General features: G+C 41.6%; 2 protein-coding genes across 3 annotated transcripts; both read right to left on the bottom strand.

The window, feature by feature from the left end:
• Positions 1-6,583: 6,583 nt before the first annotated feature.
• LOC127316909 (phosphoribosylglycinamide formyltransferase, chloroplastic) lies at positions 6,584-11,717 on the bottom strand. The gene is made up of 5 exons (XM_051347385.2): positions 11,254-11,717; positions 11,041-11,152; positions 10,408-10,584; positions 6,963-7,089; positions 6,584-6,827 (listed from the first exon to the last, which is right to left on the bottom strand). Exons 1-5 carry the CDS (start codon positions 11,579-11,581, stop codon positions 6,714-6,716), a joined length of 858 nt encoding a protein of 285 aa, XP_051203345.1. The 5' UTR covers positions 11,582-11,717; the 3' UTR covers positions 6,584-6,713.
• Positions 11,718-12,606: 889 nt separating this feature from the next.
• On the bottom strand, positions 12,607-16,859 carry LOC127316907 (uncharacterized). 2 transcript variants are annotated; one of them, XM_051347383.2, is made up of 10 exons: positions 16,598-16,859; positions 15,713-15,959; positions 15,380-15,592; positions 14,787-14,867; positions 14,605-14,691; positions 14,411-14,506; positions 14,248-14,301; positions 13,152-14,153; positions 13,021-13,060; positions 12,607-12,943 (listed from the first exon to the last, which is right to left on the bottom strand). In XM_051347383.2, exons 2-10 carry the CDS (start codon positions 15,950-15,952, stop codon positions 12,795-12,797), a joined length of 1,962 nt encoding a protein of 653 aa, XP_051203343.1. In that variant the 5' UTR covers positions 15,953-15,959; positions 16,598-16,859; the 3' UTR covers positions 12,607-12,794. The 2 variants fall into 2 exon arrangements, with proteins under 2 accessions (XP_051203343.1, XP_051203344.1); XM_051347384.2 differs by having other exon boundaries at positions 15,713-15,953.
• Positions 16,860-17,740: the final 881 nt, after the last annotated feature.

The following is a 17,740-nucleotide window of genomic DNA, read 5'->3' as shown; positions in this document are numbered from 1 at the left end:
TGTTAAGCAAGATAACTTTAATATGAGAGTAGAGAATCATTTAATGGAAAATTCTCGAGCTATTAGTAAATTGCATGATATTGTGGAGAGAACCTCCAATGATGTTAAGATGCTTGTTAAACATTTTCATATGGTTCAAACTCAAATTGATCAACTCACTAAAGTGCAAAATGACTTGTTAAAAAATAGTTCTAAAGAAAAACATGCTTATGAAGTAACAACTAGAGGTGGTGTTTCTACTCAGGATCCTCTATACACTGAGGGGCATCCCAAAAGAGTTGAACAAGATTCTCAACGAACTAAAGAAATTAGTGCTCCTTCTAAGAAAAAGAAGAAGAAACATAAAACTGTTGTAGAATCCTCTGAGCCTGTTAATGATCCTAATAGTATTTCTATTTCTGATGCTGAAACTGAAAGTGGTAATGAACATGATAAAGATAATGATAAGAATGATGCTTCTGATAAAGAAGAGGTTGAAGATGAACCTGAAAAGCATGCTAAAAATAAAAAGTACACTCAAGAAGATTTTATTGCTAAGAAACATGGTAATGAAAGAGAACCTTGGGTTCAAAAGCAAATGCCTTTTCCTGCTAAGAAACTAAAATCAAAGGAAGAAGAACACTATAATAAATTTTGTGATTGGATGAAACCTTTGTTCTTGCAAATCCCTTTGACTGATGCTATTAAATTGCCTCCTTATTCAAAGTATATGAAAGATATTGTCTCTAACAAAAGGAAAATTCCTAATGAGGAGATTTCCACTATGCTTGCTAATTACTCTTTCAATGGCAAAGTTCCAAAGAAGCTGGGCGACCCAGGTATACCGACTATTCCTTGTTCCATCAAGAATAATTATGTTAGAACTGCTCTATGTGATTTGGGAGCAGGAGTTAGTGTTATGCCTTTTTCTCTTTACAAGAGACTTGATTTAGATAAATTGATACCAACTGATATATCTTTGCAAATGGCTGATAAATCTACTGATGTTCCTGTTGGTGTATGTGAGGATGTTCCTGTTCAAGTTACTCAAAATTGCTTAATATTAACTGATTTTGTTGTGTTGGAAATGCCTGAAGATGATAATATGTCTATTATTCTTGGAAGACCTTTTCTTAACACTGCAGGGGCTGTTATTGATTGCAATAAAGGAAAAGTTACTTTCAATGTTGATGACAAGGAACATACTGTTTATTTTCCCAAGAGGATTGATAAAGTATATGGAGTTAATACAATTTCTAATTTGAGATCTATCAAGGTGGGGGATATTGATTGTCCAATATATGAGCCTAAAGAAGAATATCAAACTCTTGTGATTGGATCCATAGCAATACAATATAAGGTAACATGATTGATTTGAGGTTTATTTCTTCTTATGACATGTAAAAATTATTTGGTGGCAAGACTTGATCAACCTTGTTAACAAGTATATTTTATATGCATAGAAGAGCTAAACAACATTTCTTTCTTCCTCCACTTGTTTTACTTGCTGTAGCACTACTTGTTTTGCAAGATGCTTTAGTTGTTTAGAAGTTTGAATATCTTTTTCTGGCCTGAATTAGTAATTTTAACACCCAGAAATGTGCGTTTTTCGAAGTTCTCAAAAATTTACAAAATTATACCGTTGGTCTTATTTTTCGAAGAGCAACCTGGGAGTGCCTGGGGCTGACCAGTGGGGCACCCCAGGGCTGCCCCCCATGAGCCGGCGCGGCCAAGGAGGGGGGCGCGCCACCCTGTGGTGTGGGCCCCTCCTTGCCCCACTAAGTCATCTCTTCCTCCCATTCTACTCTCTCTCCCGAAAAAACTCGTACCAACTTTCTCTCACTCGCGTTTTTGCTCAAGAGCTCAGGATTCTTCGATCTCTTTGCTCAGCTCAGATTTCTGTCTGAAATTTGGCACATTTGCTCTCTGGTATGTGACTCCTCCGATTATCCAAATAGAATTTTGTTTGGTTAAGTATATCATGAGTATTTTGCTGCTGTAGGTAACATGTTAAGTGAGCTTGCATGCTTGTTCTATGTTGTAAAAATTAGTTTTGATGCATGTTTAGTACTCTACCAAGTTCCTATAGTAGTTTCCCTCATTTATATGTCTCCAAATCAACTTTTATAATGTTTGTTGAAAAATTTCAGAAAAAGAAGATGCATAACCATACCTTTGGAGAAGTGTTCGAAAGAGAGACGACAAGCACGGGGAGGCCCTCAAGGGCAGCCACTCGAATAAACGTTCCTATAATGAGGATGTCATCGCACCGAGCTTCGAAGTTGAAGAGGATAATGGAGTTCCTAATGTTTCATCCTTTCCATGCTATGACTTTTTGCGTAATGCAGGGCTGCTTGATGACTTCTTGTTCCTCATCAATAATGTGGGCTTATCTACCTATATGGAAGATGAGAGGAGTCAATACTACATGCTAACTAAAATCTTTGTTGAAAGCTTTAAGTTCAACAACACACACTTCACACCATCAGTTTCATTTAGGATTTATGATAGGCCTATTACTATGAAGTTGAAGGATTTTTGTGTTGCATTGGATATTACTCCTGTAGGTACAGCGAAGAAGATCGAGAAAAGCCCCAAAGCTTTGACGGAGCTCTATCGAGAAGTTACCAATGATGATGGCCGTGCCATTCAGCGCGGCAAGATAAGAAACATTCAACTCCCTGCCATTAGATATTTCGCTTACTATCTTGCTACTAGCATTCTTGGTAGGGAGAACACTAGCAACATTTCTAGTTATCATCTTGCTTTTCTAGTTGCTGCACTTACTGGAAATACACCTTATCATCTAGGTGCTCTTGTTGCTCGTTGTTTATCCAATAAGGGGCCTATTTTTGGAGGAATTGTTGCCTCACGTATTTTGGCATATCTAGATCTTCCTCTTGATCCTACTGATGAGAAATTAACTCCTATAAGGCTTGATATTACTGCTATGAAGAGTCACCAATTTGTCACAACTGACTCTATCTTAGAAAATATTGTCTATAAAATGTTGTTTATTGACGGGGATGAGAGGGAAATCCCTTTGACGCAGGCCGATTTGTTCAGTGTTCACAGGAAACCGTGGTCGCGCTCTAAGGAGGAGGTGGATGAGCAGCTGAGGATACATGGTTTCCACCAGCAGCATGACTCCGAGGACGCCGAGCCCTTCTATGGGTACACCGTCACGTATCCTGGTGCGTCTTCCAACACATACCCAGAACAGGATCCTTCTTCGTCATACTACGGAGGTGCCACTTCATGGGCACCATGGGGTTGATCTCCACTTAGGCCAAAAGCCTAACCTTGGGGGGAGGTATACCGGCATCACTCATTCATTGCATATTACAATTGCCGGATACTTGTATATACTTGTTTAGGTTCTTAAGGTGGTTTCTAATAAGAGGGAGATGATATTTGGGGAAGTGCTGTTTAAAAATAGATTCTGGACTGATACCAAAAAAATTCCCAAAAACAGCCAAAACGTTATTTTGCGAAGCCAATTTTTTTGCATGTTCCCCAGGTTATTATCTAACTTTCATTAGTTGAGTACTTTTCGAGTTGAGTAGCGGAAGATTTTCGTAAAAATAGATTACTGTACTGCTGCCAAGTTTGACGAATTTCTGCTACTTTGTGTTTATGTGACTCTTTTAGTTTTCATTTTCTTGTTTTTGCTTTGTTTCTTTCCTAAAACACAAAAAGACCAAAAATATTTCTGTTGTTTCTCTTTACCATTTGTTTATTTTGGTTTCTTGTTCCTATTTTGCTTTATTTGCTATCGTTGGTTTGCTATGAGAAAATCCAAAAAGATTTTGCTTTGTTTGCCTGTTTCCTTTTGTTCTTGTTTCCAATTCGAAAACACCAAAAATATTTGTTGTTCTTCTTTGGTTTTGTAAAGTTCATTATGGAGTTCAGCGGTCTCCGGTGGTTGGAGCTTGGTTTTCACTTCATATTATTCAAGCTACACAAGTGAAAGGCAATAATGACGATCTACGACAACTCGACTGTGGTGAGAGGCTGGTATGAACTCTATTTGTTTTCATTTTTGTACATATACTCATCCATGTGAGCATGCTTAGTTGGTTCATGTGAGGTATATGTCATTTAATGAAAGTCTAGTAGTTCATGATCTCTCATGTTTAGCTCCAATTTATTAATATGAGTAGCATGTCATAAATATTTGCTTGCATTGTTTTATTCATAGATAGGTATGACATTGTGGTATCCTCCTCTGAATAACTCGTTTGAATTGACTTGGCACATGCTCACGCATGCATATGACTATACAAAAAGTCAATTAAGCCTCGATGATTTACTTTGCTTCAGAGTTCTTGTATCACTCTTATGCCTCCGTTAATTTTATTTTGTCGCAAGCATGATTATGACAGTTATTGCTCTCTTGATTGTCGCTTCCCAGTCTATTGCTAGCCTTCACTTGTACTGATCGGAAACGCTGCTCGTGCTTCCAAACCCCTGAAAACCAAGTTATTCCAAAGTGTCCACAATAAATACCTATGCATGGCATTTCAAACCATCCCAAGTAAATTCTCATGTGCTACCTTTAAACCTTCAAAGTACTTCTCAATTTGTGTTAATGTTTTATAGCTCATGAGGAAGTATGTGGTGTTTTATCTTTCAACCTTGTCATTTACTCCTGACGGACTTTCACCAATGGACTAGTGGCACATCCGCTTATCCAATAATTTTGCAAAAAGAGCTGGCAACGGGGTTCCCAGCCCCAATTAATTAACTTTCATCAATAATTCTCTTCACATGCTTTGCCCTGATTTATCAGTAAGCAACTTAATTTGCAAATAGACACTCCTCCATGGTATGAGAATGTTGGAAGGCACCCGAGGATTCGGTTAGCCATGGCTTGTGTAAGCAATGGTTGGGGGGAGTGTCATCCATAATAAAACTAAAGTACGTGTGTAAACAAAAGAGAAGAGGGATGATTTACCTTGCTGGTAAAGATAACGTCCTTCATGGGAGCCGCTCTTGAAAGTCTGGTTGACGAGGTAGTTAGAGTACCCACTATCATTCGTTCACAACAACAAACACCTCTCAAAACAATTTTACTTCTGTCTTTAGAAAAATGAAAAGCTCTAGCACATGTTAATCCCTGCTTCCCTCTGCGAAGGGTCAATCTTTTACTTTTATGCTGAGTCACCATCCTTTCTTTGAGTACTTTCTTGAGAGCACAACTGTCATTCTTAGTATAATATGCTTGTCCCAAAATATGATCAGCTGTGGTATAACTTTGATGCTTTTATCTTTGATAATCTCTACTTCCAGTCTTTCCATGAACTTCGAAGGTGCCCGGGAATTTATGTTTTGTTGTACAAATACGGGCAAGCGAGATACCACTTTATCATATCCTTTTATGAACATTGCAATCTTGCTGATAGACATGATTCATGATGCTTATTATTAATTTGTTGGTACCTTTTCCATGATTGACGTAGCTATTAGATGACTTTATTTGCATGTATCTTATTATGAATTGCCTAAGTACTTGTCCATATCATGAGAATATTTACATCATATGAACAAATGTGTTCGTGAAAGTTCTTTTATCGCACTCAGTTGTTAACTGAATTGCTTGAGGACAAGCAATAAGCTAAGTTTGGGGGAGTTGATACGTCCAAAACGTATCTACTTTCCCAAACACTTTTGCTATTGTTTTGCCTCTAATTTGTGTATTTTGGATACAAATAACACGGACTAACGTTGTTTTCAGCAGAATTGCCCTGGTGTCTTGTTTTTGTGCAGAAACTCAACTTTCAGGAAAATCCCCGGGATTAATTCCAATGGGCCTATTTTCACAGAAGATTAACGGAGCCAGAAGACCAGAAGGAGGGGGGCCACGAGGAGCCCACCCCACAAGGTGGCGCGGTGGGCCCCTGGGCTGCGCCGGCCTATGGTGGCGGCGCCTCGGCCAGCCTCTGACGCCCCCCTTTCGACTACTTAAGGGTTTCGACCTAAAAACGCACGGGGGTTAGACGAAATTGCCAGAAGACATCCAGAACACCGCCGCCATCGCGAAACTCCGTCTCGGGACCAGAAACTCCGTTCTGGCTCCCTGCCGGGACGGGGAATTGGAGGAGATCATCACCACCGACGCCTCTCCATCAACCAGCCATGCTTCCCCCATCCATGTGTGAGTAATTCCCCCGCTGTAGGCCGAAGGGGATGGTAGGGATTGGATGAGATTGATCATGTAAGTCATAAGATTGTTAGGGCATAGTGCCTAGTATCCGTTGTTGGTATGTTTATGATATTGTTGCAACTTGTTATGCTTAATGCTTGTCACTAGGGCCCGAGTGCCATGATCTCAGATCTGAACATGTTATCAATTCATGATGATATTCATTGCTTTATGATCTTACCTGCAAGTTGTATACACATATTGCTGTCCAGAACCCGAGGCCCCAAAGTGACAGAAATTGGGACAACCGGAGGGGAAGGCGGTGATATGAGGATCACATGTGTTCACGGAGTGTTAATGCTTTGCTCTGGTGCTCTATTAAAAGGAGTACCTTAATTACCAGTAGATTCCCTAGAGGCCCGGCTGCCACCGGCTGGTAGGACAGAAGATGTTGTACGATATTATGTTTATCAGACATGTTATTTCACTCAGTCAGACTAACAGTACGAATTAACTCCAAGCCCTGGGGGAAAATGACACTTGGCAGAGGGCTACAAATTTCAGTAGCGTTCAGGAGACATGTCACGAATTAGGTAAACGCATTGGGGTTTGTACGACTTCTGATAAGTGGGACACCATCTTCCCGCCACACTATCCGGTCCTCACACAAGGCAGCAACTGCCTCAACATAAACTTGGTGCTCCTGGAATGTTGGTTAATAAATCGACATAAAGAATATCTAAAGTCAGTGGTAAATTGGCAGTCAGAAATCTTAAATAACCCTAATAATGTAGTGTGCAGCTACAGGGGGGACACCTCAGCAGCACATAAGACGCACCTCATGAAGAACCCTTGCAGCCAATTGCTCTGGCGTATCATTGGCTAAAACAGGCACAACTCTTTGGGCTAAGGTTCTTCCCGTGTCAAACTGCTCATCCACAAAGTGAACAGTTGGTCCTGAGTATCTGCATGGTTGGAAAATATCATCAAATAAAACAGGTAATTACATAATGGAAGATAACATGGTTAATAGTGTAGAAACCAATGCATTCATCAAACAAATCGACTTGACAAGGGAAGCAAGGTGCCGCTTCCTTTGCTGGTCATGGCCAAGGACTACGACCAAGTTGAGAGATGCTATCTTCAGAAAGTCATGCTGAAGCTGGAATTCCAAGAGCGGTGGTGGGTCAGTCTGACCCTGAAACATGTCCAGTCTGTGGCTTTCTCCATTAGAATGAATGGACGCAGGGGATCAGGCAAGGGGATCCTATCTCCCCCTATATGTTTCGTCTTTGTGTTGAGGACTTCTGCCATGTTGAATTCATCAGGGCCTCTATTCCTCAGCCGTGTCATCCATGTTGGGATCCACGTCCCATGGGTGTCACATCTGTTATTTGCTGACGATTGTTTGGTGTTCCCTAAGGCTAACTCCAGAAGGGCAGGTCGACTAAAAGAATCCTCGAAGATAGTAAGACTGGGTCTGGGCAGCGAGTCAACTTAGCAAAGTCTGCAGTCTTTTTCAGCCAAAACTGTGACAGCTCCACCAAAACTGAGGTGCACTGGGGATCTCGTATTCTTACTGAAGCTTTGGGTGAGAAGTACCTAGGTCTTCCCACTGCCTTGGGAAGTTCAACTGATGAAGCTTTTGAACATCTCCCATTGACAATCAAGAAGCTGGGGGGCAGCTAGTGTGAGAGGACTCTTGGTGCTGCGGGAAGGGAGGTTCTTATAAAGTCTGTTGCTCAAGCAATCTCAACTTACTTGACAAAAGGACGACCAAAATGATGAAGCCTTCCTTTTGTCCTTCTATCCCTACATGTCCCCATATCTCTGTACGCAGAGGTAAAATGCATTTAGTTAGACTACTATTGTATAAAAATAATTTGATCATTCGTTTTATTTCATGTTTTCCCGCCTGATGCTTTCTTATTATTTTAATCATATTGTTTTGATCTTCAATCTTACTATCATGTAATGCATTTCCCGTTGTGATTAAATTTAAAAATCAGCAACTTGCATTCATCTATATATAATATGATAGATCCATTGGTTATAAACTTATAATCAAAACTTTGGTCGTGAACTAATTTGTGCAGCTTACTACTCTGCTAAGAAGTATGGTCACGTTTGGAGCTAAAGTGCTAAACTGATGTTCCGTTGTTACCGAGAGATTTGAGGTACGATCTTGATACTTAAATTCAAAGCACTTAGCTAATATTGATATTGCTCTCTTTATATTCCAGTTTTCTGAGAAATTCAAATAATGATAAAAGGGAGATACTCTGTACACCTAGGAAAAATTACTGGCCATGGAAACCAAATAAATATGCTGGCATTTCCTCTTATTTATGTATTTATTTTGTTGTTTAAGAGCTGAAATAATATAATTACTCAACTAGGCTTCTTTAGACTAAAGTATGAAATGCACTAGATAGCAAGAATGCCAACACCCAAAAGTTATGTTTCTTCTCAAAACATGTCAGATAGCAAGAAAATATGCAACTACACATCTATATAATGTTAAGTTTCTTCTCAAAACTCTGTCATTTAAAGTTTCTTTGCCATAGCAGGTACTACTATAGAATGTCGGACACAGAACATTTATATTCCCTCTTGAAACGTGTCAGATATAAGAGCATGTGGTACTAGACATCCATGAAATTCCAAGAAACCATTTTGGTCGGTCCCATTTTGATAATGAAATAATTTGATATGATGTTTAATGTAATTAGAAATATTTTGTCTCCTAAATTCTTAAATCTGAGTTTCTGTCTGTTAAAGTTTAACTGCTAGAACAGTTCTGTACAGAAGGAGAAGATTTTGCCATTTTTGTTTCACATGAAGCATCTTTAATGTTGGTAACTCTCAAAGCCGAAACCGTTTAAAGGGTAAAATTGCATGACTAAATCAATGTTGGATTAAGCAATAACGGTTACGACTTCAAATATCTATTGGAATGTAGTGTCTACATTCAAATTTTGTTAACTTAAAGTAACATATATATTTGCATCAGGATATTATTATGATTTTGGGAAACGTAGAGACTAATCTTACGCTAATGCCAAACAAATGTTATTGTGTTACTCTGTACTACCGAAGCGGGTAAATAACAGGAAAATCTCTGGCCCGTGCAAGGTGCATGGGTTGATGACTAGTGGAAGAAAATAAGGAAGCTGAAATTTCCCACGAGGGTCAAGTTCTTCTGGTGGACAGTGATCAACAATTTTGTCCCCACTACAGCTGAGATGCAGGGCCGCCATGTGGAAAGTATCAGTAATTGTTGAGGTATGTAGCTTTGAAGAGTAAACCCTTTTCCACATCTTCTTTGCTTGTTCTTGGGCTAAACTGTTCTGCGAGGCGATGAAGGCATTAACTGGGTTCAAAATGCCAGCTCTGCACCCGCATTCTTGGTCCCTCGATATCATTGATGGAAAAAGAGTTGGAGAGGAGAACACCCCAAGTATCCTCTGTGGGTTATGGTGTGTGTGGACTGACTGAAATGGCAGGTCTCATCACTCATGGCAATGTTCCTAGGAGTTTTGTGCAGTGGGCGAGAGACACAGCCTTTCATTTGCTTCAAGCTGCTAGCAAACCTCCACACTCTATACCAACTGCTGCACAGGCAGGCAATGTTCAGTGACAACAACCGAAACTGGGCTTTGTCACGGTGAATTTTGATGCCTCTTACATCTCCTCTAATGGTTCTGGAGCTTCAGGGGTTCTTATTAGGGATGCTGATGGTGCCTCTTAGTAGCCCGTGCCCTATGGTTGACCATTTGGCATCTATGCTGGCTGCGGAGGCTACAGCAGCTACAGATTGTCTCCAGCTAGTTCTGTCTGGGAGGCACCACAAGGCCATCCTCAAGAGCGATTCGACTCTGGCGAAAGCAAGACTTTCTCCTATCTAAAATCTCGCCATTCATAAGGAGATCAAGGAGGTCAGTAGCAGCTTACTTTCTATTGAATTTGTGTATGCTAAACATTGCTGTAATGAAGCTGCACACCTATGTGCTAAAGAGCATCAGGGGAACACCATCTGAACTACTGGGTTAGCAAGGTGTGCCGGCTTTCCTCTCTGTTTTGCCTGATTGACGATTGTATGCTACTACCTGATTAATTATCCGAGCTCATGTTTGCCGGAAAATAAATCAACTTGAGCAGTTATCACCAGACGACAAATAATAATGTTTACAAGGCAGTTTTCTTTGAATACTCATTTTCTTTCAGTTGAGTACAGATGGGAATGCAAGATGTTGGAAGATGCTAGACAGAATGTAAAGTACCTGGCTCCAGATGCAATAACTGCTTTATGCACTTTCGAACCATAATAACCCTTCCCACCAAATGCCGGGAGGAGTGAAGGATGTATATTCAGCATGGATCTGGGATATGCCTGAACTAGCTCACCAGGTATGAGCTTCAAGTAACCAGCAAGCAGAACAAAGTCTACCTTCAGATCCCTGTTTCACAATAGGAATAAACGATGAGTTAAGACATCCTGCATGTGTCATGAAATACAACCTTAACAGTTGGCAAACCGAAGCCCATGAGTGCATTTCGGGGGGGGGGGGGATTATATAACCAGCTTGTAGACAGTGGGTTTCAGCCAGAATATTCACGCTGAAGCAGAACTTATTAACACAAATTCATGCCGCTACAAGAGAGTAACATATCACAGCTGTAAGGTTTTATGTTCACTAGCAGCATCAGAGCATGATAGACAGATATGCGAGCTATAGAATAAAGAAAGCTCATCCTAAATCAGAAATTACATGTGTGCATTTTACAATCAGACTAAAATTGAAAGCATGAAGAGGTCATCATATACTCATATCATGATATTTTCCTTGCACAACTAAAAGTATAAACTACAAAATAATAAATCACAGCCATTAGATGGGATCGACAGAACCGACCTCAGAACATTCAAAAGTTCATCCGTCGACACCCCCTCCGGCGCTGATTTCGACTTTGGGAACACAACCACCGGTATGCCATTGCACCTTGCATACTCCGCACCACCGCAGCCTGCAGCATCCCATTGCTCCGCATCAGCAAACCACCAATCCACAGCACAGCATTTCACCTCACAGTCCAAAGCTTGCAGGAGGCAACCAGAGCATCCTCACCTGGCTTATCCGTGACGAGCACAGCCACGTCCCCGTTCACCTTTCCACCCAGAGCGGCCTCGTGGATCGACCGGAAGTTCGAGCCCCCGCCGGACACGAACACCGCGAGCCTCTTCCTGCTGACCCCGGGGTACCCAGCTCCGCTATCTATCGCCGCCGTGTTTGCGCGAGCGCTCGGAGGAAGCAGCAACCGCCTGGAGGTGGCGGCACATGGCTGCCGCTTGGTCGTCGTGAAGCGCACCCCTGCGCTTATCCTCTGCGGGTTCCGGACAGGGTTAACCGAGCAGCGCAGCCCGGTGCCGGAGGAAGCGACGGAGGCCGCCTCCATCGGTTGATTCCGCTGGCCGGTGCTTCGCTTGAGCACTTGCCGCCGCCGGCGCCGCCGCAGCAGCAGCAGTCGCTACGCTAGGGATGTGCGGTTGTGGGCTGTGGGGCGTGACCGCGTGGGCTGGCTGTGAGCTGTATGGGCCAAATGTGCACATGAATTTTGTACAAGGGTATTCAAACGAATGCAAGCCCCTGCTGCCGCCAATGCTCGGGAACGAGTTTCCACGAAAATGGAAAACAAACCGAAATCCAACACAAACTAATTACTAAAATCCGCCTAAAAATAAGTGTCTTAATTTTATCAGATTTCGATATGTATAGATACATTTTAATTATAGATGCATCAAAAATTAAAAAATAATAATCTGCTTTGCCTCGAGATTGCAGATCGGTGTGCCCTTAAATGGAGGCGGTGGTGGGGAGAACTATAGTCGGCGTCGACGGTCGGACTCGTCCTCGACATGGACTCCCGCTCGTATAACGGGCCAGACTAGATTGGATGCCGTATGAAATTGGGAACGGGATCCTCTGACGTGAAGAAGGCAAGTCAGGGAAAATAAGGTTGGGAAGCATAATCACCCTGTTTTGCAATGTGATTAATTACTAAAGGTAATTACTGTAGATATTTAAAAAATTAAACTAAATTTTATTACACCATAATTTTATTTGTATGTAATTACTTCAAATGCATAACATTAATTTGTATTATGCAAACTAAATTAATTTATTTGGATTTTAATCATATGGTTCGAAAGAAGGAAAGTTAGAGTACTGTAGCTTCTCTAACTTTGCACCTCTCTAACTTTGCACATGCAAGTTAGAGGATCCAGCTCCATGAAATTGGCGACTTGCACGGGAAGGGCTGCCATCTACATGGAGGGAGTATTTATTTGTATGAACTCGCTACATGTGTGATATTTATATGCCAGTTCTCCCCTAAAAGGGGCAAGAGACATCTGTGATGCTCAACCTACATGAGAGCATCAATTTCTAGCAATCTACACATATGATGTTTACGACTCCATCTGCAATCACATGTATTTGATATATGAACAGCACAAAGAATTTGATGTTCTCATTCTCATATACAACTTCAGTATAATTCCTTTCTGAGAGAGCACACCAAACCAGTTCCGCAGCATATACTCACTGAAGGGAATGAACTTTCATGAACTACAGGTATAGTCAACAGGGTATATATAGGTAGAAGTTTTTCAACCCATTGATACTTCAAGAGATGACTTTGCAAGCCACAGCAATCCAGGATCGTTCCTTCTCAATACCAGGTAGGTCTCCGCACGCCCGATCTCATCCGACACGACATCCTCGCAGAAGCCGATCAACTCGAGGACCTCCATGGCGGCTGAGGAAAGGAAAGAAAACAGTTAGTTTACAGCACATTTTGAGGACTGGGGTGGCAGTTTGCAGAGGTAGATGTACCTTTGTAATTTGCCACACTCCTTTGGAAATGAGGATTGGACTACAAATTTGGAAAAAAAAATTAAGGATTAGTAAACATCAGTTTCAGTAGATAAGAAAAACACGCCAAAACATAGAGAAACCAAGCATACCTTACGCAGTCTCTTATATCGAATGTCATTTGGGTTTTCTATCACATTCTTTATGATTTTGAAGAGTGTTTGAAGCACAGAAGCTGCCTCTGAAGGTGTTGCTTGTGACCGAAGCATTTCAATAGCCTTCTGGAGACGCGAACAAAGGGCTGCCACTGGCTCTTCTATCCTTTGCAACTCGTTGCTGCTCAAATCAGTAGCATCATCAGGATCAGGTTCAGAATTCAAGATTGACAGGTTTCTGCTCTGTTCAATCTCCGCTTGAATATTATTTCCAGATTCCATAGCATCGGGATCAGGTTCTCCCATGTGCCTCCCATCAATGCTCACCTCCTCCTGGTTCAGTAGGGACTTACAGGAGTCATCGGGATCAGGTTCAGACTTCAAAACTGTGGTGTTAGTTTTCAGCTCTGTCTCCACTTCCATCTTGTCTCTAGATTCCTGGACAAATCCACTGGTGCCATCATCAGGATCAGGTTCTTTGTCATTCTCACTGTCGATCTCCATCTCCTTGTTAAGGGTGCCAGCATCTAATGAATCATCAGGATCAGGTTCTACAAAATCAACGGAGTTTTTCTCGGCATCAGGCTCAGGCTCAGAATAACCTTTGGTGTTCTGGGCTGTAAATGATACAAAATCTGGTGACCCTGACGTCACAATTGCCATGACATCGTTATCATCTGGGTCTAGTTCCACCTTCACATTTCTCTGAACAAAATCTTGACCAGCATCATCTGGATCAGGTTTCTTCACTGATGTAGCAACTCTATTGTGGGAACTCTCCAATTCTGTTGATGATGCATTCAACAGACGCTGATAAGCAGCTACCCCTGACAACACACGGGCACTTGCCCGTGAGCTTGATCCTCCCCCAAGCTTGTGACCAACAACATCACCTTCTGGTTCAAGAAATTCATCTTCATAGGAATCAAGGACTTTGCGACCACTCAGCACATGACCACTTGACTTGGTCCAGTCCAAGGAAGCAGCTTCGTCATTCAACTGAATAGAAAAAGTAATTGTATGTTGAGGATCAGGTGAATTCAAAGTTAACAACAGGTAACCAAACATCACAAGGGTATCAAGAAAAAATAACCTGCTTATTTAGAGCAAAAAAGTGGGCATCATGCTCAGAATGCACCATATGCGCCTGAAATCAATAAAAATACAGGTGAAAATGTAAAAGCCCGTAACTATAGTGAAAAGGTGGTCTGCATAAGTGAAATAATTTTATGGAAAAACAGAACCTAAAAACTTACGAGTTCATGGAGTAGAGTTTTCTTGATACTTTCGTATTTCCGAAATCCTTTCAAGTCGTCAGTTCGTAGGCGAAGGGATATCTCCTCTCCCATGTTCTATATGAATGCCAGTCAAAATGATATATTCTAAGATAACAAATTTTCTACATAATAAAATTTTATGCATGTGTTGAATGAAAATAGCTCGTATTCACCTTATTGAAGCCTAGAATGCATTTCGGACTAACACCTACATATCCCACTGGTGCCATTTCAGTCATAATTCCCACTCGCCATCTATGCTGAAAAAACAACAAATAACTGTGTAAGAATGATAGTACACAGGGAAATAGACTTGTGTAAAAATGAAACTACGCAAAAAAAAGGTTAGAATTACCTTGTTCATGATCGCAACTATGCCAGGGTCACATGCGAGCATGTGCATTCTTTTCAGAGCTTCGGAAGGTGGTGGATTCAGCTGGCACCCAACAAAAGGTAAATAAGCACAACTTTTTGATTTGAGATGACATTATTGGCCTATCCAACATTATACATATGAGACAGGTATTTGCTACTACTAGCAACCATTTATTTAACAAGAGGTAGTAGAGGAAACAGGGTTTCTTCAGCTAACGCCTAAGACGACCTAGGAGTATTACATTCTAGTAAATTAGTAGTATGAAATGCAAAAGGATCGCAATTCATATATTTTGGACGAAATAATTAAGTTAGCACACGATATCATTTGACTTCTTCATATGAAACACACACTACTGACTGCTCAAATGGACCAAGGGAAGAGGGCGGACTTAATCCTAGTAAAAAGACTGGAAACTTATAGGTACAAAGGAGCATGGGGCAAAGTAATATTTATGATAGCAGGACATATAGGAGCACCAAAAGGAGAAAAATAATGGAGTCATAATTGTTATTCAGGGGATCTATTTCTTATCAACAGAAAAAAAAATATTGGAGCAACATTTGACTAACCTCAACCCCGGGAAGGTGAAGTGTCCGAAAATCACAGAAGATGTATTGCCCCTGTGGAAGTTTTAGTGAACCCTGGGGCCTGCCTGATGATCGTTGCCTCAGCCGCCGTTCTTCTTCATCGAATCCAATTATGCGCAGATCTGGTCTTTTGCCATTATCTGATACTTCCTCAATTTCATCTTCAAAGACACCCATCATTCTAATAGGCTTACCCTGTTGCGTGAAAAGTAAAGAAGGTGCATATCAATGATATTATTCGCAATTGCATTATCAACTACCTAACAGCATGTTGTATTCTTCATTAGTATGTACAGTGCATGCACCGCATCTCACCTCATCGATAGCAGCTTCTTTCAGTGTTATGCTTGAATGGGAATCCGAGAATGGAGTGATCAGCTTGGAACCTTTATTTGCCGATTGTGGAACTATGAGCTTCAGCGTCTCTGGTTTAACATTAGTCAAATCCTGGAGCAGTTGCCCAAATTCTTTCACTGTACAGCTTGGGTCCGCGTCAACATCAAGTTGCCTGGTTCTCCAAGTGACCGATATTCGAGCTATTTTCTTCTCATCCATTCTGTTCCTGACAAAACCCACCTTATGCTGTCAGCTTAATGTATTTGACAAAATAATATGCTAAACACCTACTACCAGAATATCATAGTCTCGCTAATCAAGTTATCAATGAGAAGGAAGCATGAAAATTAGCCATACAAATAGGCTCAATGTCCATCCAATAATCTATAAGCACTATGGAGTCCATCCTGAACCCAAATGTCCAAGCCAGATTGAAATTCACAGTGACAGCATGATTGGGGTATCAGAGTAATACTACTTCCAATTTCCGATATCCAGTCAGAAGAAAAACAACATAGGAATTGGAGCCTTCATAGATTATTCGCGTAAACAAAGTGCATAAATTGCTTCCTCAATACATCCATATGATCTTTACCAAATCTATAGCAACTAGACTTACAGGTTAAAACTTATTGGCATCAGTTTAACACCTAGAAAACACATGTATGAGGAATTGAGGATTCATCCGTCATCCCAGGTTAAAGAACCTGAGATTGGGGTATCCCAGGTTAAAGATTATCGCCCCAAATTCGTCACCTAACCGCAAACCCTCCGGGCTAAATCGCTGGAAACAGCCCGCTGATCCAGGCAAAACGAGCAACGAAGGATCCTGCGGCGTAGAGGTGATAGAGGTACGGTACGCACCAACACGGACGGCTCTTGCCGCCGTCGAGCCGAGCGCCGCGGATTGATCAGCCGATGGAGGAGCGCGAGGCGACGGGAAGGTTTTGCTTCTGGATGCGGGGAACTGATGGGCCGACCCGCGAGGTGGATTATTTGGAGGAGGCGAGCGGAACGTTCGAGAACAGGGAGACGACCATGGCGTCGCGGTGGGTTAGAAGATACCGTCACGACTCCCGTCGCTCGCGTCACCGCTGACGAGCCGAGGAGAAAGAAGAGGCTTTACGTGTTCGTTTCTACGGAAAGACGCCTTCTCTGCCTGGTTGTGTAGTTTGTCGTGGCCAAGTTATATTTTGCTCCGACAAGGAGGCGGCTTTATTACTCGATTTTATGCATACCCGTTTGGTTACATCCCAATTTGTAAATAGCGAAGGTGTTTGATCATGGCTTGTGTTTCTTTCGGGAGTGGTGTTTTGGAACATGGGAGCATATTGCTCCCTATATTTTGAAATGCATCTTACACATATTTCAAATTTTAAAAAAATTGAAACAAAAAATTCGCACGTACATCTTCACATGCTACGCGCTCACAAAGTCGTTTCATAAAAAATGAACTTATCACGTGACGTGTGTAAAAAAGACAAAATTCAGTGCTAAAAACAATGCTTTTCACGGGATAAGTTTTCTCTTTTTTACATAGGCCACAAAAAATATTATTTTTTCGTGAAACTTGACGCATACACATATATTATGGGGATGTACATGTAGAATTTTTTGTCAAAATTTTTTCACACTTCGAAATATGTTTTGTTGGTAGAGGGAGCATACGCACCCGGGAGCCGAATTGAATTTCCGGTTTCTTGTGTGCTATTATAGTATACTCCATTCGTTTAAACTCAAACACAACAGAGGCATTCATTCCATTGAGGGGCATTCGCTAAGGGGTATATTTTAGAGTATCTTCACCGGCAGTCCCGATAGTAATTTGGGAGTCGGGAGCGAAACTGGGCTTGCAGCGCGACCTAAACGGCGCCGGCCAATTTTGAAACCCAATATAATCGCTGGCAATCCCGTGTCAGCCCCTTCGCCAAGGGCGCGAATCGGGCGCGTCGGCGCCTCGCAGAACGACGGTTTTCATCGGAAACGACGCGGGGAGGTTGATCATCG

Source organism: Lolium perenne, chromosome 7 (genome assembly GCF_019359855.2).
Source record: "Lolium perenne isolate Kyuss_39 chromosome 7, Kyuss_2.0, whole genome shotgun sequence".
Classification (NCBI taxonomy): domain Eukaryota; kingdom Viridiplantae; phylum Streptophyta; class Magnoliopsida; order Poales; family Poaceae; genus Lolium; species Lolium perenne.
The sequence above is the reverse complement of the archived record's forward strand: the minus strand, read 5'-3'. Positions and strand labels throughout refer to the sequence as shown.